The sequence below is a fragment of the Atractosteus spatula genome, chromosome 7 (genome assembly GCF_055471065.1).
Source record: "Atractosteus spatula isolate fAtrSpa1 chromosome 7, fAtrSpa1.hap1, whole genome shotgun sequence".
NCBI classification, from domain to species: Eukaryota; Metazoa; Chordata; class Actinopteri; order Semionotiformes; family Lepisosteidae; genus Atractosteus; species Atractosteus spatula.
In genome coordinates, this window is record NC_142712.1 from 37,171,941 (window position 1) to 37,192,774 (window position 20,834).

The 20,834-nt window shown below is 39.7% G+C and overlaps 1 protein-coding gene across 1 annotated transcript in view; it reads left to right on the forward strand.

Annotated features, from left to right (window-relative positions):
- Positions 1–15,576, forward strand: part of LOC148830893 (hematopoietic progenitor cell antigen CD34-like) — a 30,057-nt gene extending 14,481 nt beyond the window's left edge. Inside the window, exons 3-8 of the mRNA XM_088922007.1 lie at positions 1,104–1,372; positions 2,110–2,184; positions 8,115–8,235; positions 8,460–8,518; positions 9,698–9,850; positions 12,322–15,576. Coding sequence (XP_088778133.1) covers positions 1,104–1,372; positions 2,110–2,184; positions 8,115–8,235; positions 8,460–8,518; positions 9,698–9,850; positions 12,322–12,540 — 896 coding nt within the window. The 3' untranslated portion in view covers positions 12,541–15,576. The remainder of the gene's footprint in view (positions 1–1,103; positions 1,373–2,109; positions 2,185–8,114; positions 8,236–8,459; positions 8,519–9,697; positions 9,851–12,321) is intronic.
- The last annotated feature ends 5,258 nt before the right edge of the window (positions 15,577–20,834 follow it).

The window sequence follows — 20,834 nt, forward strand, 5'->3', positions numbered from 1 at the left end:
TTTTTATGTTCTGAACTTTGTGAAAGTATGTCTGTCTCTCTCTCTGGAGAGCTGCGAAATTCCTTGAGCCATGAGCAAGCTTTTTCACTGTAAACAAATCCAATCATACTGTGTTTATGTTTCTAGTTTTATGTTTCTGTTGGTAAGCTTTTATTTTATTTTATGAGTGTAACAACTTTGAGAATCTTGCCTGATATCAGAATAAATGACTTGCTAATTCGCTTCATTTGAAAGAACTGGATAAGTACTGTAATTGAGACTTTTTTAAAGCACTTTTTTAAACTTGAAAAAGAGTGGCTAGGATATTCTCTGAGCTACAGCCAGTACCCAAATTTTAGTGCTTTTCCAATTGCTTTGAGATTGAAACAAGTGATAGTTGTGATAGTCATAGAACCAAGTTGTGTAATCAAATCCCATTCTTGATTCCAAATTTCTGCAATCTAGAACATAAAAACAGAAATGTTCCTAGTCTTGTCCAGATTTGAGGTGAGATTATTGCTGCTGATTAATTTAAAGGGCAAACTTTACATCTAGATAACTCTTCATGATTGGAGAACATAACTGATGATAGAACTTTATAGTTTGCTGCAGCCATGGGCCATGTCACTAGCTGACCGTGACTGGGATTCAGGAATTACCCTTGCAGCAATGCACACTTGGCTGAGGAACACTGAGAGTGGAATGGGATTGGTCAACCAGGGCTCTATCAGTTCTCTGTGACACAGTGATCCCTGCAGTCACTTCCCAGGCGCTTGTAAGCATAGAGTACCGTTGGTACGGGATGTGCTTCCTTTTCGAATAGTGTTGAACCTCTGGTACAGAGCTGTGGTATCTCTGAGGTGTTAAAAGACGACTGGCCTGCAAGTGGGCAGGTCAGAGGAGTCCTTCCTCATTCTTTTGTTGGGGTCATAGCAATACATATGAGCAGAGATGTACAAAGCTCATGACTGGCTTTTGAGATTTTTTTGACTGAGATTCCAACTCAGTAAGTGGTTATAACTTAAATGAATGGAGATTCTGAATTTTTTAAAAAGTGCAGCAGATGTGTTGAAATTGTGACCCATTGAAATAAACTGATTGGTACTGTATGTGTGTATTTTCAGGAATACAAGAGAGCACAGCTACTGCTGGCATGGAAAAGAAGGAGTCCACGACCCTGTACATGTCATCAAGCACAGAGATGCATGTCAGTACAACAGAAGGCAGCACAATCTCTAAGGTGTCTGAGGGAACCACAGGATCACCAACAACTGAAACGGCAACAAGCAGCCCCATTACCACCTCCCTCCTGTTTTCCACAGTAATGAAAACAGTGTTACCTGTCACGACTTCTTCAAGTGTGTCTTCTAAATCACCTCTTCCCATCCACGAGGTGAGGATAAGAATGTCTGCAGAGCAACAAAGGCAGATATCGTGAAGCTTTGCTTGTGTCATTAACAACATTGGTGAACTTCACTGACTCGGATTCAGGTCTCGTATTTCAGGTTATAATGCGGACCAGTGCAAATAACACTGATTGAAGTCCACAAGTTAAACATTTAGATTGCTGTGATATGCTAAAAGAAGAGTCGCCTCTTCTCTCAGTTTGTTAGCACTGGGCTTCTTATTCCAAGAAGCAGCTTGTCTATTGTACTGTGGAAAAGACTAGAAGGTCATTCAGATGGTAAATTTTGGGAGAAAAGAATGACACCAGGTCAGCTACAGGAGTTTCTGTGATTGTTCCCCACAGAATGCTGTGAGAAGAAATATGTCACATTTTTGGGGTATCATAAAAAAAAGAAGCAGGTTCTAAACAATCAAAATATTGAAGGCTCTTCTCATTCAGACCTTGTTATCTGGCAACCTCTGCTGCTCTGGTGTACGCTATAAATCTCCCTCAGCTCATTAATCACTGTCTCCCGCCACCCTGCCCAGCTGAAAATAAAGTGCCATTCTGGACCAGCAAGCAATTTAATTAGAAATGCAAAATTCTCTAACGGTTTACCAGTCATTCAAGAAAAAACTAGGTGTTCTGTAAGAGTTGGACAGTGTTCAATGGCCCATCAAACACAAAGGATTTCAGAGGCTACTGCCTTGTACAAAATATCAACAATTCCTGTCCTGTTTCAGGTTGAGTGCGTAGACAAGGACCAAATAAGGGACAGAAATGCAGTGAAGCTGAAATTGGAGCAGGCAACAGACTGTGTAAGTATTGCTGAAAAATGGTCAATTTCAGTCTGATTCCTTGAAGAAATCAAAGCAATTCCTAATTTTGCTGTATAAGACAGTGTGGTTTGGTTATATGTATACTGTAGGTAGGTAGGTCCCCTTTTCAGGCCATAAAGGCCCATGGGGAACAGGGGACAAAGGCCACCATTTTTCTTGACTATCCGACACTGGAGGTGGAGGTGATGTGGTCAGCATCACACTCCAGCCAACCTATTACCCCCGGAAGGATTAACCCCCAGTACTCATTTGGAAAGCAAGAGTGGACCTGAGAGCCATCTGGAAGGAATTAGAGAAAGCTAAATTGCTTGCCCCTACCTGGGATTGACCCAAGGACCTTCTGGTCAAGAGCCAGACACCCTTGCCTTCTGAACTACCACGGCTCCTTGATTATGTGAACACCTAAACTTATTTAAACAGCTGAAGAGTACAACGTAATAATGCTTCACTTTTAAATCCCTCCATGTCTTTGTTAGTATTAATCCTCTCTACCATTTGTTGCTCCATCACGTTTTGCAGCTCAGTTATTAATAATTAAGAAATATAAAAATGCCTGAGGTTTAGAGAAGGTGAACACTTGTACTGAGTGAATCACTCTAAATTGTGCCCAATATTTTAACCCAGAAACAATGCTCTCTTACTCTTGCGGTACATAGTTTAGCAAGAAAGAGAGAGAGCTGCTGTTTTATGGGAGTGAGACTGGAAGTTTGTCAGCTTAACCAGTAATGGCCCATATTCAGAGCACAGTTGGAGGAGCTCTATGATCTAGACATCACTAGCTCAATCCTGAGTCATCATCTATCTCTTTTCTAAGTGCTTCATCCACTTCAAGGTCACAGGGGTGCCGGAGTCCTTCTTGGCAATCAGCGGGCACAAGGCAGGGTACACCCTGGACAGGATGCCAGTCCATCTCAGGGCACACACAGACACAGACATGTACACACTTACACAGGGTCAGTTTTCCCAGAAGCCAATTTACCAACCAGTATGTCTTCTGGACAGGACCAGAGCAAAGGGAGGAACCTTACGCAAAAATAGGATATACATACAGTACATATTCTACGCAGATGGCACCCCAGGCCAGGAACTGTACCCATTGCTCACTCCAAAGCAGCAGTGCTAACCACTGTGCCACCTTGCTGCCCCCTGACTCATCATGTCACTAGCCAATTGTGAACAGGACTCCTGAAGCTGTGGCGTACAGTTGGTTGAGATTAGTTTGCCAGGAATCTCTCAGATATCTAGTAAACACTTACGCCTGTGACTTTCTGGGCAACTGTGGACTTACAGTGACATCAGGAAGGGATGCGGCCTTCATCCAATCAGCACTAATTCACCTGTCAGGTGCTGTGGAGCTGGGAGCATGACAAATGGAAAGTGAATCTGCACACGAGCACACCTGTGTCTCATTCTATCCTAACCACCTCCGTGCCAGGGCTTTGAGTCTTAAAAACAGTTGCCAGTTTTTAATGATTGACTTGCACAATGAAGTAAAGGAAGCTAATAGCACTGGATCTCAAAATGTCACATAGAGCAGTTTTATGATGAAGTGGTCAAGTGGTTTACTAAATTAGCTGGTAAAGGCCTGTGGTTAACTTCCTTCTTAATTTTTTATATAAAACTGTAAATAATATGCATAAAAACATGCACTATAACATTAAACAGTGTAGGCTGAAATCGTTGATTTATGAGCAGTCCTGGCCATCCTGGCCTTCAGACATTTTTTATCTCAAGCTCAACACAAAGGAATAGTGGTTAGAGCAGGGGTTCCCAATCCTGGTCGTGTGGACCCACACACCTGCTGCCTTTTATTGGAGCTGAGCTCTTTACTTTAATAGAAGATCCTACTCTGATCCAACAAGATTTTTTCATATTCATAGTGTAACGCTACAGGGTTCACGTGGGCGCCCTCACCGCCGCCGCATCAGGTCGGCCCCCCACCGTCAGGGACTCGAACCCGGGCCTCCGGCGTCACTCAACAGGGACCCAGCCTCTTGAGCCAAAGGGAAATCTCCCCTCAGCCCAGCGGTTGTGGTCCCTGCTATTCACAGGGAAGGGCGGTGTCATCACCGCGCTGGTAAGCCGGCTCTCGCAATCAATGGTGGCCGTATGCATTACACATGGTTAAGAAGTATAATAGAAGGGAATCTCCTTCATGTCTAGGAACTGAAAACAATTACACTGTTCAGATTAAACCTATTATTGGGACTATTAAAGGTTCAATTATTTAATTGAGGCACAGTTGGAACAAAAGCCAGCAGGTGTGTGAGCCCTGAATGGATGAATTAGGTTAGAGGATCCATTACTCTTGTATGCAGGAAAATTCTCAGCATTTCTAGTAATTATAGGGCTTCATTCACAAAAGGTTCTAAGGTGCACTGTACAGTATCTGATAATTAGCCTATGGACACATTTCACCTTATTGAGAATCTTTTATAAATGAGGCCCATTTACAAATCTGCATCAAAGCACAGAGCATTAGCATTGTAGGCATTTTTTACATCTTCTTAAAACAACAGTAACTATTTCTTTCATGTGCAGTTCAATTTTAGCATTGAAAATGCATGACGTGAAGAGAGATGCAACAAATTTTCAACAACTTTAACTTTTCAAAAGTTTCACCTTTGGCCTAAAATGCCTCAAGGGACAATTCGTGTGGTCTTCCACACTACTTCCAGTAAAAGAAATGCATTTTGCCACTTTTGTCTCTTGAGTTAGATTTCCAAAAGGGAAACAAACATTTTGTTAATTTAACTTTTTTTGTATGTTATGAATTTGAATATATGTATGATTGCCTTTTAAGCTGTGTTATGCTTAGGCCGTGTCTTTTACCCAGAATGCCTAAACCATTACAATAATGAATCTGAGACAGAGGTATGAAAATAAAAAAAAAGGATTAAAAACACCTGAGATAGCTCTCCAGTCCCTTTGCCAGAACAGGAAAGCCCTTTCTCACCCTTCAGTCACCCCCCTTGTTCGCAAACAATAGGAACTTGGAAGTGACATGTTTAATTCACAGCCAGAGTGCCGCTTCAACATCCTTCTTCTCTAGCATCCACTACAAAAGCCTGACTTCCTGCCCGGTCTATAAACATCTTCTGATACTACAATTGGAAAGGGTTGAAATCGGAAGGAGCAAGCAAAACACTGAAAACAGATATGCAAGAGTTTTCCCACAGCACTGAATATTTTATAGCTCCAAATAGGCAATGTGTTCATTTGTGCTGTTTTGTTTGTACAGCACAAGCATCTTGTTTTTCTACTGTAGCTTTTACACACACATAAATATTCATCTTTCCGTGTCAGGATGAAAGTTCAATCAGTAGTCAAATGTAAGCCACTTGAGCACTAAGCTGTAAAATCATGTCCCAGGAATCCTTTACTGTTACATTTACAAATCTGGTTATTTGCAAATGAGAGAACAAATAATGCCTTTTGAGGTTATGTCATGCTATTTAATTTGAAAATAAGGCATGTGCCACAAATATTCACTTTAGCCATAATGATTAATGAGATTAGCATTCTGGGATTCAGGAATGCAATTCATGATGAAAGATGGTAATAAAGAGACAACGGAATAGCAACACTCTAACTTAGAGGACAGTGATGGATTTCGCAATGGGAGTACCACATTATGCCTTATCTACCCTGTACATAGTTTCTCATGCTTCAGAACAATCTGATCAGGTTAACAATACAGAAAAAAAAATTACATGTTTGAATCTTAGTAATAGGACACACACTTTGGCTTCATGTGAAGGAAAAGCTAAATGAGCTTCTACAAATTAATACACCCTCAAAGTTGAAACGTACCTCTCTGATGCACTTCTACATTTAAAAAGCGAGACTATGACAAAGTAAAGGCAGAGGTGGTTTCTTTGAGGTATCCAGTGAGGAGAGTCAAACTGCTTTATTTTTAGAGGATATTATTTAGCTGGGATATTCAAGCCATCAGTGTGGATTGTAACGGCTACAGTAGCGCTGTACTGCCCTCCTCACCTCTGTTGGCTTATGCACTGGCCTCTTCAGTATGCATTGTATAAAAGCATTCAGAATAATCAATATCACCAATAGAGATATGCATACATTAGCCAACCTGAAGAGGCAGAGTCAGTCTACGAGTTGTTCTGTGTTCCTCAAACCCAATTAAATACTGTACTGTATATATCTTTCTGTAAGACAGAAATACAGCAAAACCCTAATATAGGATCCTGAAGTAGCCTATAGTATTTTACATACAAGACAGAACACGCTATCTAGCCATGTTGTTGATGCTGAATCTCTGAATTCATTTAAGAAACAGCGGTATATGATCCTCACATCAATTACAGTAGCTACTAGCAAACAAACAAGGCTAAATAGCCTCATATAGCTTGTGTTTCCAATATTGTGTTTGCAGGTCAGCCCTTTGTCCTCACAGACATGGCCTAAAACAGCCATGCTGATGTATTGAGAACTGTGTGGGCTCTGCAATGCAAGGATCCTTCCATTTGTATATCTCGGCATACTGAAAATGTTGCTATTTTCAGAGTTTCAGCATAAACCATATAAATTACTTAAGAGAACACTACTGCAATTCCATCCCAGTGATATATATACAAACACAGGTGACAAGTCAAACGAAACAGCAAGACAGGAAACACGAGAACAGTAGGAATGGTAGCACTAGCCAAGAAAACTGTGTTGTAATCGTCAGTTAAATTACTTTGTCCCAAAAAGCAAATATGTGGCACAGATCAGATAAACTGTGAACCAGTGAATGGAGTGGAAAAATTCAGTATGAGAAAAATCCAGGAATGCAGCCTCTAAAAATGGTTCTCCCACATTCCCATGAGAAAAGCAGCGACCTCTCTTTATATGTACAAGAGCTCACAGGAAGATTTCAAATTACACCGGCTGCGCCGAAATCACTTTTCCACAACAATTCCTCCATGCTAACGTCATTAGTTACGGAGAGGGCACGGGCACCAGCTTTTCACACAGCTAAAGAACACTTCCACATACAGTATCTCTCTGTACCTACTGTACTCATTGGACTTCAAGACAGTCAATGCAAAGCAGCTGGCAGAAAGAGAGAAAGAAGGAAAAGGTCTGAAGTATAGTACAGCTCCTGAGAAACAGACATCATGCAAGGGCTGGGAGACTCTGAGGTCTCTGGCAAGCTCAGGAAAGAAAGAGTCATAAAAAGGCAGCTGCAGGCAGTATTAATGGGGATCCTGTGTATACGCACACACAGGCCTGTAGGGACCCCTCTGATTGTCTTATTGGATCACGTTACATAAAGTGAGGATTGTTCTCTGGATTGTGCAACTGGGTGACATCATTTAGTGAAGGACAGAGGGTGTGGTGAGCTGGTACAGATCCCAGGTCTTGTCCAGTGTGGATTAAGACACTCAGATGTGTGTCTTTGGTCTCATCGTTTCTAGTCCTCAGGTGGGACAGACACTTGTGTCTGCATACTGTGTGTGTGCACGTGCGTCAGGGCAGGCCAAGCGCAAGCCTTCAACGTTACAAAATCACGAAAGAGGTGGTAATGAACAAAAGGTTGCCTGGTAACCACAAAATAAACAAATACAAGGAGATAATATCTGGGAAGGAAAATAAAACACTGCATCACTGAGTCTCATGAATTTGAAGTGCTGTGCTAAGATTTTTAGATGTGAAATGCTCACAAATCATACAAAAAAATTCAGGAAGAAAAAAAACAGATCAAATAAAGTAACGGCAAACACATTATTTAAACTTTTTGTGAGAGCAGTAGGGAACTTTAACAGCTTGTTGGTATGATGTGGGACGCAAACACAACAGACCAGTTCACACACAGATAACATGACATAAAACTACTTTCATCTGCCACAGTGCAGATCCCTTGAGCTGGTCTTAATTATGGTTTTTTTTCTGTCCTGCAGGAGTCACTCAAGACAAAAATAGAAACCATTGCTAACGAACTGTGTAGCCATAAGTGCGATCTTCAAATCTCAGTGGATGAAAAGAACAAAGAAGCTCTTGTCACCAGCTCAGAATATACAGGTCTGTCAGATGCATGTCTGAATTTTTAATTGAGCTCAACACGTAGAGGGGAAGCATCATTTAATTATGTTGTTTTAAGTAATAAGTTTTAAAGAGTTGAGAAATATGAATCAATTTTAGGATTAATCCTTAATCAAGTTCATGTCCTTTTGAATATTTCACTCTTGGCTTGAAATGAGAAATGTCTTTATTTTCAAGTGATGCTTGATTGTTCTGATTTACAGATCCCCTTATCGTCAAAACAAAGGTCATAGAATTTAATTCTCCACAGATTGCTGATAAGGTATGTATGTTTCTGCTAAGAGAATTCAAGATATATGTTCAAATATCTAACATAACTTGAAAAAGTGTACCTGTTGCTATCTTAGAGACTTTATTCTCATGTGTGCATAAGTAAGATTACCCATGTTTCTAATGACGCTACTCAATTGTGAAGGATAGTCTTCCGATTCGGAAGCAAAACAGCTTTTACAGAAAGTGGTTATCTGTGCAGATTTATTGAGATTACTGTCATATTTGTTTTTGCAGCAGGAGGAGAAAGTTCTCAAAGTACTTCCCATTGTTGGTCTCTTGAAACCAGCAAGTGATGTAACTGTGCGGCACTACACATGACATAATGCCACTAACAGTTCCAGTCAGCTGGAAGGAATTTGTTTTTTCTTGTGCAGAATGTCTTGGCCTGCCAACCCCACCCCCCCCCCCCCCGTACTTCAAATGTCTTTTTTCTTTTTGTCCTATTGCACAAAAAACTCAATTTCCAATAACATGCAATTTCCATTATTAGTATAGTATTACTGATAATAAGTAATATATTTCCCCTCTGCTACAGCAACATACTCCCACCAAAGCAACATGACCTGTTTTTAAAATCTGCTTTCCATTACAGTACTTAGTGCAAGACTCGTGTAACCTAAAGGCCAAGCACCTGCGTGATTCACTTTTTTGGCAGCCAGAGCAACCACTAATTTAGAAATCTAACCCTGGATTAAAGTAAACTTTCAAGCCATCAGTCCACAGCAAATTGAAAATCCAATATTATATTTGATGGTGGATTTCAACTGTAAAGATGAACATAGTGTGTACCCAAAAGAAAACCACAGCCAAGCATTGTAATGCATCTTGCTTCCATCGGTCAATAAAAACAATCAATAAAATCTTGAATGCAAGAGGGATTTCTTCATTAAAATTATATGCGTGTAACACATACTGCATGAATTGATTGTCAATGTTTCTTCTCCTTGAACTGCAGGGATGCTTTTAATCCTTAAAAATTGCAAATAAAGACAAAATGTACATTGATATACAGACTTCAGGTTTCAAACATGTTAGTTCATATTCATCCTCAGAGAGAGAAAGAAAGTAAGAAAGACAGAAGACATGCATTTTAATAACAATGAAATCTATGATAAGGCTGACTGATTCCATGTCATTTTAAACTTTTCATATATTTGTCTTTCTATAGGTGGGAATTGTGGAGGCTTTGCCCAGATGGAGGTCACACTCTCCCACTGTCCTGGTCTCCTTGTTGCTAGCTGGCCTGCTGCTGGCTGCCCTCCTCATCGGATGTTACTGCTACAGAACACGACAGAGCCACAGCACCAAAGGGATGAGGCTGGTCAGTGTCTGAGAGACAGAGTGCTGTAATTAAGAAGCTGTTTATGTTACAAGGATGGTTTACATTGTCTGCCTTTCACTAAATTTTGTTCCATGGCATTTTCTGTATCCTAATTATGTATCCTAATGAAATGCTCTCTTTCTTACTGACTTCCTATCGTTCTGACTTTTCAGTTTATTGCTCTCAGTTACCTGCATTCTTAAAGAGGAAAATGCCTTTGTGCTTTAAAAAGAAAGTGTTTTGACAATCTTCAGTCCTTCTTTTAAGCATATGGATGTAAATCGTGAACATTTATAATAATATGGGAACTACAACTATATCACAAAGAAAAGATCATTCTAATTTTCCTGTGGTCCAGGGTGTGATGGGTGTCTTCCTGGAATAGCAACAAAAAACCCCAAAACATGTAGATAAGAGCATGAACAAGAGTGTCATTTTTAGGGTAAAGAGACTACATTGATCTCTGGCAGGAAGCACAGATCATAAGTGGACAAAAGAAGAACCCAAGTGGATCCAAGGAGACAATACCTGATGAAGAAGACCCTCCAGAAGATGACAGGAAGCACGCTCGAAGGAAGCTGGTTGCAAGAGTCAGCCAAAGAAATCACACGCCAGAGACAGGACTTCCCACAGATTGATGCTTCCACACTGTTTTATTGTTTGAGGCTGGAAAGAGTCAAAAAACGTAACAGATTGTCCAGTCTAACTCATGAAAGAGCCTTCAGCCCTGCCTTAGAAGAGAAACAGTCAAAACTGGTTTGAAAAGAAACAAGCTCGGGTCATGGAGTTCTTTGGCGAGCAAGAAGAGGGAGGTTTAAAAAGATGGTGGCACAGCAGCAGCGAGTGGAGCTGCACTAACGAGCTGGTCCCGCTGCGTCCGATCACTATAACAGGGGCGCGGCTGTCTTGTCACCGGTGGATGAAGAGACCCGGCAGGAGATTGTGAAGGAGATCCAGCAATACATCTGCAAAGGTTTAAGATGAAAAGAACATGTGTGCTGGGAAATCAGTGAAAAAGGAAGTGGAAATGTGTTGGCGCATGTGATGGAAAGGCATTGTTAATCTTCCACTACAACATCCTTCAGCTTTTCGTAAGACGTTTCGGTGGTTGATTTCTGCTGGAAGGGTTGCTTAGCTGATCAGAAAAAACATTGAAACAGTGATAAAGAAGCCTTGAAGTCTGAATGAAAACTCAGCTTTTGTCCAGCAGCTGCAACATGATTTGGGCGTAATCTAAAAGTTTTCAACTGCTCCATCTTAATGATGATTCCCAAGTTACAATCAAACAGCAGCACTTTTTAGCAAACATCAATTTTCCACAGCTGTGTAGGGCTTGAGATTGCCTTAAAATTGCCTATGGCTGCATTCATTCTCAGAAACTGAAAACTGAAAAGAAGTACAGCTAGATTACAGTTCTGCCAGTGCACACCCTATGAGCCCATGATCAGACACATCCTCTCTTTTCCTTGAACTTTGATTGATTAACCCTTTATTCCCCTTGAGCCTTTCATGTGGGGTCCCCAAGAGGGAGTTTTGCTTGGGCAAAGTCTTCACTGATCCCAGCAGATTCTACCAAGCTAAGCCCTGTATTGGAAGTAAGTGGGCTTGAAGCATTGTGAAGTTTAAGTTTCTTGACTGCCTCAGTTACTAACAGATTGATAAGATGGAGCACTTCATTAGCAAAGGAATGACAAAGGTCTTTTAAAGTGCAGAGCCACTTATAGCACAATCTTATTTTCACAGTCGTTTCAGTTACTGCCACAGGTGAGCTCCTCTCTGTTGAAGCTTGTCTTTCAGTGTTTACACTGATACAGGAAGAACTGCAATTCAGGATTTGCTGGTTATCTATTTTCCAGTCTTATAATTATAACAACTGGCAATGGACAAAAGAGAATCATTTATACAAACATGTCCTGTTAAGGAGGTGCTACAACAACCATGTGCACCTAGATTTTTGTTTGTTTTCCAAATAAACACAGCTGTTTTCCATACAGTTTACAGCATCATAAATAGAATCCCTTTTAACTGGATACACCCAAACTGAAAGCACCTGGAAAAGATTATATCATTCCTTTACAACTGCCCATAGATGCTATATCTGTATTAAATGAAAACCAGCACAATACTGTTTCTATTCTCAGATGTTTGGATTGTTATATTAATAAAAAATACTAGTACACATGTTTTGTTTAGCATGGCCTTTCTGGACACAATTGAGGACTTGCTCATAGAGTTACTTTTCTAATTGCAGAATATGTTCTTGTACCCAAGGTTGTCCTAAAGTGCCTGGGTGTAGCAACTTTAGCACGAAACATGATAAGCATTCACCCTTCTAAAATACAGCTGTTTTTAGATTTCAGCTATCACCAACACCTTATGTATCACTGTCCTCTTTTTCCTGCATTGTAAGTAATGCTGGACAGAGCTGTCTCACTGAGTGCATTGAAATATGTGTTCCTATGTACCCACAGACTGAGGAGCCCTACCAGGCTGATGAGGACCAGGGCAACACTCTGGTGTCGGTGGCTCCACTGAATCCCCCAGAACCTCAGGAGAAACCCAGCATCAACGGAGAATCTCCTGAGGGGGCAAAGAACCAGGCACCTCCCCCTGGTACCACTTCTCCTACCGCCACAACCAACGGCCACTCAGCCAGCAAACAAGCCCCTGTAGCTGACACAGAGCTGTAACCTGGGCGCAAAGGGGACACCGCCATCTCTTTCACAGGCAAACTAACAAGGACAAAGCAAAGACCGACACAGTAGTCCAAGACCAGGAGAATTTTCAGCTGTCATGTGTTTCTCTTTTATTGGCGTTACTTTACTGTCTTGGCTGCTGCCTACCTAATTAACTTAATCAAAGAGTGACCCCCCCCCACCCACCCATAAAACAACAAACTAATAACTATAATACTACAGAAAATGTGAAGAAATGTATGCACTGGCATGCTGGAAAAAAGAAGGCCAATTTAACTGCAGAAGAATAATTGTATGTTGTACTCAGACTGCAGATTTAGCACTGCAGTAGATTCCATTTTGGAGTTACACATGCAACTGTTACACTGTTTGTGCTGTACACTTTTCACAAGTGTCCTTCAAAAAAGGCTTTATCAGCAGATTGAGTTTATTTAAGATTTGTTTTGTATGTTCTGTTAGAAATAGCAGCAACATAGCAACTCTCATTTGAATAAAAATAATTACATTTGGAAAACATCACTCTGTAGAGGACTATATTACACATTATATGTACTGTAAGGTTCAGTAATGCTAAAGCCACATATTAACAGAAAACAGGCACTATAATTGTCAGCACTGTTTTCTCACTTTGGCATCTAAGGTGTTGGGCTCGATTCAAGCTTAGGAGACTTCTCTGTGTTGTGTCTGGATGTTCTCCATATGTTTAAGTACATTTTCCTGTTATTCAGGCAAGGTTGCCTAACTATTTTACTTTGGCCATTGTCCCCTGTACGTCTGTGGCACTGTGATAGACTGGCATCCCACCCAGAGAAAGAGAAGTTGCTTTGCTTTGGGAATTATCTGACTTATACCTCCCCCTACCAGAACAAATAGCTGATAATGTATAAGGCGGACAATCCAGACATAAACATTGCAGAGATCCCTGCCCACCTCTCAAATATTGTTCCCTCTCTTCTGTGGGTGTATTGAGAAATTAGCTTTTCTTGCTGAAAACGAAGTTGATGGTAACAAAAATGAAAATTTATTTTTGTATTCTGTTATAGTTGTGTGTCAACTGATCATTCTGGCATCCGAGATATAGTACAGTAGACACACTGCAGTTGTTTGGTTATTTTGTTCTATCAGTAAGCAGTCTGTTTACAAGCCTCTACAACTCCATCTTCTAATTAAATGCCGCACACTTTTTTAAAACTTTACAAGTCTTGTAAATTCAGACAACGTGATGTTTTGGGGAATTAATGTCGGGGAAGAGTAATAAATGTTCTTAATGGTGCTTATCTTACAATGATTTTGGCACTTGTAAGAGATAAAACCAAATAATTCTCCACTTCATTACCGCCAGCCTTACTAAGACCCACAATGTCCTGATATGATGAACACAGATTCCAGTACAAGCTTCCATCCGAACTCTAACTAGCAATGTAATTGGTTATTTCTTTCAGCAAGCTTGCCCTCATGTATCTTGCTGCAACAGAAGCCTTAAACATGTACTGGAATCACCAGTGCCCTTATCAGGCATTGTACCTGATTATTTTATCATTATACTTTGTGTTTCGTAATTTTGTGTAATGACGTAATCGTTTTCACTCAGCATATTATTGTCAATGTACAGTGTCAGATTAATGTGGTTTTTCTCAGATTCTGTCTTTTACTATAGCACGTCCATAATTTCAAGGAGAAACACTGTGCTTGCCACTGGTCGCAGAGTCAGAATGAATAGTTTCCTGACTTCAGCATTTAAAGACACTGTGAAGTTGGCTATTGACCTTGGACTTGTGCAGAACGTGGATCAGCAGGTGATGTGCATGAATGTCTTGACTTCAGACCGAGCTTCTTTGTGTTGCAGAACTCTTTTTAGATCACGTTGCTTCTTATACAAAATCAACTGGCCAAGCACATTTTGTTCAAAAGGCTTGATTGTTTTTCGTTTGGAATCACCGATCGCTTTTCTGTTTTATTCTGTCACATGCAGGAGGTGTCAATTGATGATCGACATGTGTAATTGATAACATGTGTTGACCAAAAATTGCAGTGGTTACCCAGTACAATCCATTAATGATTATTAGTGAAACAAAGGGCCATTCATATCTGCCTTATCTTTTTTGGTGCATTTGGTGTAGGGAATGTTTATCAAAGCCTTCAGGTGATGACAATTTTTTTTTAACAATTTGTACCATATCCTACTTAATAATGTACCCTTCTCTTCCTGGATCAGTAAAAATCACTTGGTGATTCATAGATGAATTCTGTACTCGGGTTCTAAGGTAGCAAGGGCCATTCCATTTATGCAAATGCTGATCTTTGAACACACTCTCTTTGGTAATTTTCCATGTCAGTTAGCTAGCTGAATTACTTAAAAAAGGAGGCTCTTACACAGACTGGGTCATTATTAATATAAAAATGATCTCTTGACTTCCTGTTAAAAAACTTCTGTTGTGATTAGATCGTCATTTAATGTTCTAAGAACGTATAGTTTTTGGTATAGATATGTATGTTTTCTGCAGCTGTGTTTGTCGAAAGTGTTATTCTTAAAACCAGGTGGCCCAGAGATGTTGCAGTAGAAAAACAGTACCCAGTATTCCTAGATTGTGAATGCAGCTGACTTTGTAACTGGAAATCGAGATGTATTTTTGCAAGCATGCAGGAATTGTTTCAACAAAAGGTGACGATTTGACATAACTGGGTACATAAATGTGTTTCTTTTATAACATTCCAAAAAAAAAAAACTTGTAATGCTACTGCCAGTCTTTTAAAAAATATTGGATAGGTATAAATATTGGGAATAAATTAGTTTTGTATGAATGCTAATATTTTTCATAAATATTGTATATGTAAATAAAACAAATGAATCCATCCAATATAAAACAAATTTTCTGTATGCATGGAAATAGCAATTGTGTATTAATGAAAGTCTTTTTTTCTGGGTCTCTCATTTATTGTACAGGTTAAAAAAAAAAAGTCCCACCAGAATTCACAGCTGCATTTTGTGGTTTTGTAAACATAACAAACATTACATCACGTATCAAAAGACTGGTTGTGTGCTGTCTTTTCTTGTGCTTTCCAGGTGAATGAGAGCGTATTAACCATATTAACTCCTGCACAAAAGAAACTTTTATTATAGGATCTTAATATTGTATCATTGATTGCTTATGAAGTGTTGTGATTCAGAGTGTTCTGAATTAAAGAATTGGGAATTGTTCGCCCCTACGTGCCTCACCCCAAAAAAGCTGACATACTAGTCATGCTGAAGGAAGCTTTTCAGATTTTAAGGTCTTACAGTAAATCGGTGAGTCATCTCATGGAATAAATTTGGTTTCCTATTCTGACTATTAGATACAAAGTTCTTTAGATTTTGATTTTTAAACACGCGTTGAAATCCAATCCCAAATGGCAATGCCTTCCACCACACATTCCTTTCTTACAGTATCTGGGTCATACAAAAAGCTATTGGCACGTGTTTTCTTAAGGCCACTGGGAGCCACACAATCACTGTTATTTTCTGCACAACAAAATAACGGTGATGTTAAGTAAGGCCAGAGATAAGCATGAGTTGAATGTTCCAGCAGACCTTCACACTGTGCTTGCTCTGCTGTACCCAGGTTTTCTATACTAACCTGATATAAAAAATGAAGACATTGCTTTCTGGTCACTTTCATAAGCACCCATATGATAATGGATGAGGAAGCAGCAGTGTAAGATGCTTTAGAACAACACATGATGTTTTATTTAACAGTACATAAAAGTGTAAGGAGGGAGAACCATTGAACACAGGAAATGCATTGTGTGGATCAAGGAACCCATAATAAATCTATAAATTAAGACAAACACAAGAAGCTCCAGAGGCATGAAGCTTTATCCGTATTATCTGGAGCTAGGGAGTTTATACAGTATGTGAGCAAGAGAACACTAAAGGCCGCTCTGAATTTCTAAAGGCAGTAAGTGTAATTTAAATTTAAAGTGCATTCAGCCCACTTGCGTAGGCTGCAAAGGAACACGTAAAGGTTCATTCCATGCTGAAAGATAAGGAATGAAACGCAACGTTTCAGCTGTGGAGCCTTCTTCAGGTGTGTTATTTAAAATGGATAAGAGTTATGTACTAAAGCAAAGTATGTTCACTTAGCACATGAGCTGCAGGACTCTGGATATAGTAAACTTAATTTAGTGCCTTACAGGAAAGCCAAGTAGATAAGGCTCTACAATAGTCTTGAAATAAAGAAGAGGATTAACTAAAAGCATGCCTCAACATTTTAGTACCAGATAGGCAGAGCAAGAGTCTTAATCAAGTCATGTTATGGAGGTGGAATAACAGGTGATTCAAATGTCAACACAAGGTTACAAATGAAAACTAAAGTTTCTCATTTCTGTCTTTAGTTTGATTTCAGCATCATCAAATACAGTACCAAGCTTACCAATTTTGTGAAAATGATGCTGAGAACCTGTGAGTGTAACATTAAGCAGTTTAGCTTAAGAAATCTCTGTTAAATCTATATTTTATTATCAGACACCTTTAAAGTGCAGCAACTACAGCAATAGTAAATCTGTCACCAGTTTAGTGCAGAAACCCAAATCCATTAATAGGAATAATCTGACAAAAAGACCATATGTAAATAAGAAAACTGTACAGATCCCAGCACAGAACCCTGTGGAACGTCCTGTGACAATCAATATTTATAAGTTGGCCCTTGCTAAATAGGAGCCAAACCAACAAATGGAAGTGCCAGTGACCCATAGATAATTTTCTGTGTTATCCAGCAGGGTGCGTAACTGATAGTATCAAAAGCTGCCCTGAAGTTCAGATGGAGAAGAATATCAAGTGATGCAGAGCCAGAAGCCATTAATAATTCATCACCTAAACTATGGCTGATCCAGTACTGTGTCCGTGTCCGAATCCCAACTGAAAAAGTTCAAAGCTCGAATAGATTAGATACGACATGTGATTCTGCTAATTGATATTCATATATACCATGATCAATATAAATAACACTGTATAAATGTAATGAACTAGCTCATACAGGGAAATAAAAGTAAATATAAACTCAAGATGACTTTAAAAGATGGTCCAGACAAAAAGGGAGCTGATCCCTACAGCAGTCCCAAAACAGTTACATTTAAATTCATCATATCAACCTCCTACAAAAAGTTAGTCTGACCACAGGATGAACTTGAGGGGAACAAAGATCTCAGCGTCTATTTGGCACTCCACTGACAGCACTTATGTCAAAGGGGATGTCACAGATTATGAACACAGTAAAGCTGTGGTTTTATTCTTCAGCACTGAGGGTGTGCGCCTGTGTTTCTGCAGCTGTGAGGCGCGTCATGTTTTTCTCACATTTCTCCAGTCATAAATTAATCTCAGGGAAGTATGAAGAGAAGCTGTCCAAACCAAATCAGCCCTGTGAACCAAAAGGTCGAGTATCGCCCTGAGTCGAATTTCATAGGACCTGAATGGCAGTCTCCCACAGGAAGACATAAAACCATCAATAGACATGCTGAGATGTTTGTGTTTTATTAGAGATTATGCACTCTAGGGCCAGAATTCTGAAAATATTGTATAGACATTTATGGGAAATTATTTTTTTTAATTCTTATGATTACATGGGATTATTTATTTCTCTTATTATTTGTTCAATCTCTACTTTAATTTTTTTTTTATATTCAAATGTGTCACTATTTCCCCACGTAAAGTCGCAATGGGGCAAAATGTCATGTATCACCAACATTTTAAACTCTTGACACTTTGAAAGATAAGGAAGAGAGAATGTGGAAAGTTGAAATAAAGTCATTGAATTCATCTCCTGTATGGGACACAACTAATGTTCATGGAGGTTACGTCAGCCATCTTGCTTTTGCTGTCTGTGATATAGTGATATATATTCCTTCAATCCTTCTTACTTTTCAAAAAATTAAAGAAAACTGGAATCTCCAAAACCAAGCAGGAACCCCTACAATGAAGAATATAAATGTACTACTGTCTCCTCAAGGAGACATACAACATATATACTGTATAAAACTGAGTTATAGGATCCAAGTGTCTCTTTTGTAGATTTGTCTTTTGAGATCTTCCTAAGTGATATTAACTTTTCTTATGTTTTTGGTTGAGGCTTGAGAGCTTTTCACTTAAGAATTCCTTTTAGTTGGATCCTGCAGTGCTTCAGCATTGCTTTTTCCATGGCCATCTCTTACAATGTTTGGAAACCAGTTTGATAGAAATAATTGAACTGATAAGATGGTGATAGTGCAATCTGGGAGTATAACACACCCATGAGTAGCAAACAAGAATCTTAAAATTATTTGAAGCTGACCTCAGAAACCTGGAATCTGTGGCAAAGTTCCACTGCAACATAAAAACACATGATTCTGACAACCAACAATGGACTCCCATGTTAAATAGCTCCACATTGTGTAGTTGGATGAAACACACATTGAGTTTTTGGACAGTCTCGCCATGAATATGATCAGCACAGAAAGGTGACGCTCATGTTGAAAAAGAGAGTCATCCTTCACTGAACAGTAGCTATGGATCTTCTTCTTGAAGTAGTTTGCATCGTCAGCTCCTGGTATTGTAAGAATTGAGGGACATACTTAGCCAAAAACTGGTGCCATTTATTATTAAGCTCACGTCTGGTCACAAATGGACTTCAAAGTAGGAAAGCTACACAAAGCCTACATCAAGCTAAATGACCAAGATGTTAGGAAATCAGGAAAATAAGTGTTGTTGATTAGTTTTCACAGTATGTAGTAGGATATTTAAGGTATGAGCTCAAGAAAGTGAATACAAGCACAGACCATGCAACCTAGAAGATCTCTCATCATGAATAAAGGATAACACAAATCATCTCTAGTAAATTTCACTATCATACATTTAGAAATACATGTGTGACAGGCCAGCTAAAGTGCTGGAATTACTCTTAACCTGCCACTAGAGGCCACTACAGAACCTCCAATCTTTGTAAATAGTCTCACAGTTGGTGATAGTTATCTATTTGATTAGATTAGTAGTGAAGGGTGTTTCTTCGCATTCTAATATGGGGTTGATTAGGATTTAATTAAGTTAATTAATTAGGACTTTAAAGGAACAAGTAAAGTTTTATTCCATGCTGAAAAGAGAAGAAAAGAAACAACATTTCGGCTGTGGAGCCTTCTTCGGGTGCGAGAAAGAGGAAAATCAGTAGCTGATAAAGCATGGGAGAAAAAAAGCTGGGAGTGGAGTGGATGCGAGAGCAGGGGAGAAGCAGAGTGGACACTCAGGAGGTGCTGAGAGAGGTGAAGATAGGTGTGAAGTCAAAACCTGCAAATGAATAGAGAGGATTAGAAGGAAACGAGTCTGTCATTGAGAGAAGGGGGAAGGTGTGATCCAAGTTTCAGGACAATTTGGTTTCAGATGTCATTCTGCAATAGGAGTCCAGAAACCTCTTTGAAAACGCAGACCGAAAGATCAATTTGATCATGTCTGTTAGAGGTGAAATGAGAAACTATGGGCTTGGAGAGATCTTTGAACTTCACAGCCCTGACATGTTCCCTGAAGCAGTCTCTTGTTTCACTGGTGTAGATAGCTGGGCATTTTCTGCAAAAGATGCAGTAAATACAAGATGTCATCTGAGTGACCTGGAATTGTCCAGAGGGGCCTTGAATGAGCATGGTATTGGATATATATATTTACAGGTGATGCAGTGAGTTCTGTTGCAGGGGGAAGTGCCTGGTGTGAATGATTGCTGAGGGTGGTCAAGGTTGCTGTGAACAAGAAGGTTAGGCAGATTAGGTGGTCGGCGATATGAGATGATGGGATGGTCAGAAAAAAGGGTACCTGTGGAGGGATCATCCTGTATGATGGGGAAGTTGTTATTAATTATTAATGGTCCTGGGGATAGAAAGGGTGTTAGGGTGGTAAGGAAGCACCAATGGAATGTGGTTGTGAGGCCGGGAGTTTCTACTTGATTTGATGATCCAAGGGCTGTTTTTGGCTCGGGACAGGGCTCTGTCAATAACATGGGTGGAGTAGCCTCTGCTGATGAAAAAAGTGCTTTTTGAGAGCTTGATTTTGGAAATCCATGTTGTCACTGCAAAGTTGTCGGAGCCTGGGGTACTGTGAAAAAGAAGGAGAATGAAGTGAAATGAGCTGTATAGGAGATAGTTGTGAGAATCTGTGGGTTTGTAATAGACAGCAGTAGAGAGTTGTGGATGGTTAATGGATAGGTTTATGTCTAGAAACAGAAGAGAAGTGGAAGATACAGTATGTTAAGTGTATACTTGAGGGATGGGTGGAAGTTTGTGAAATAATGCAGCAAATG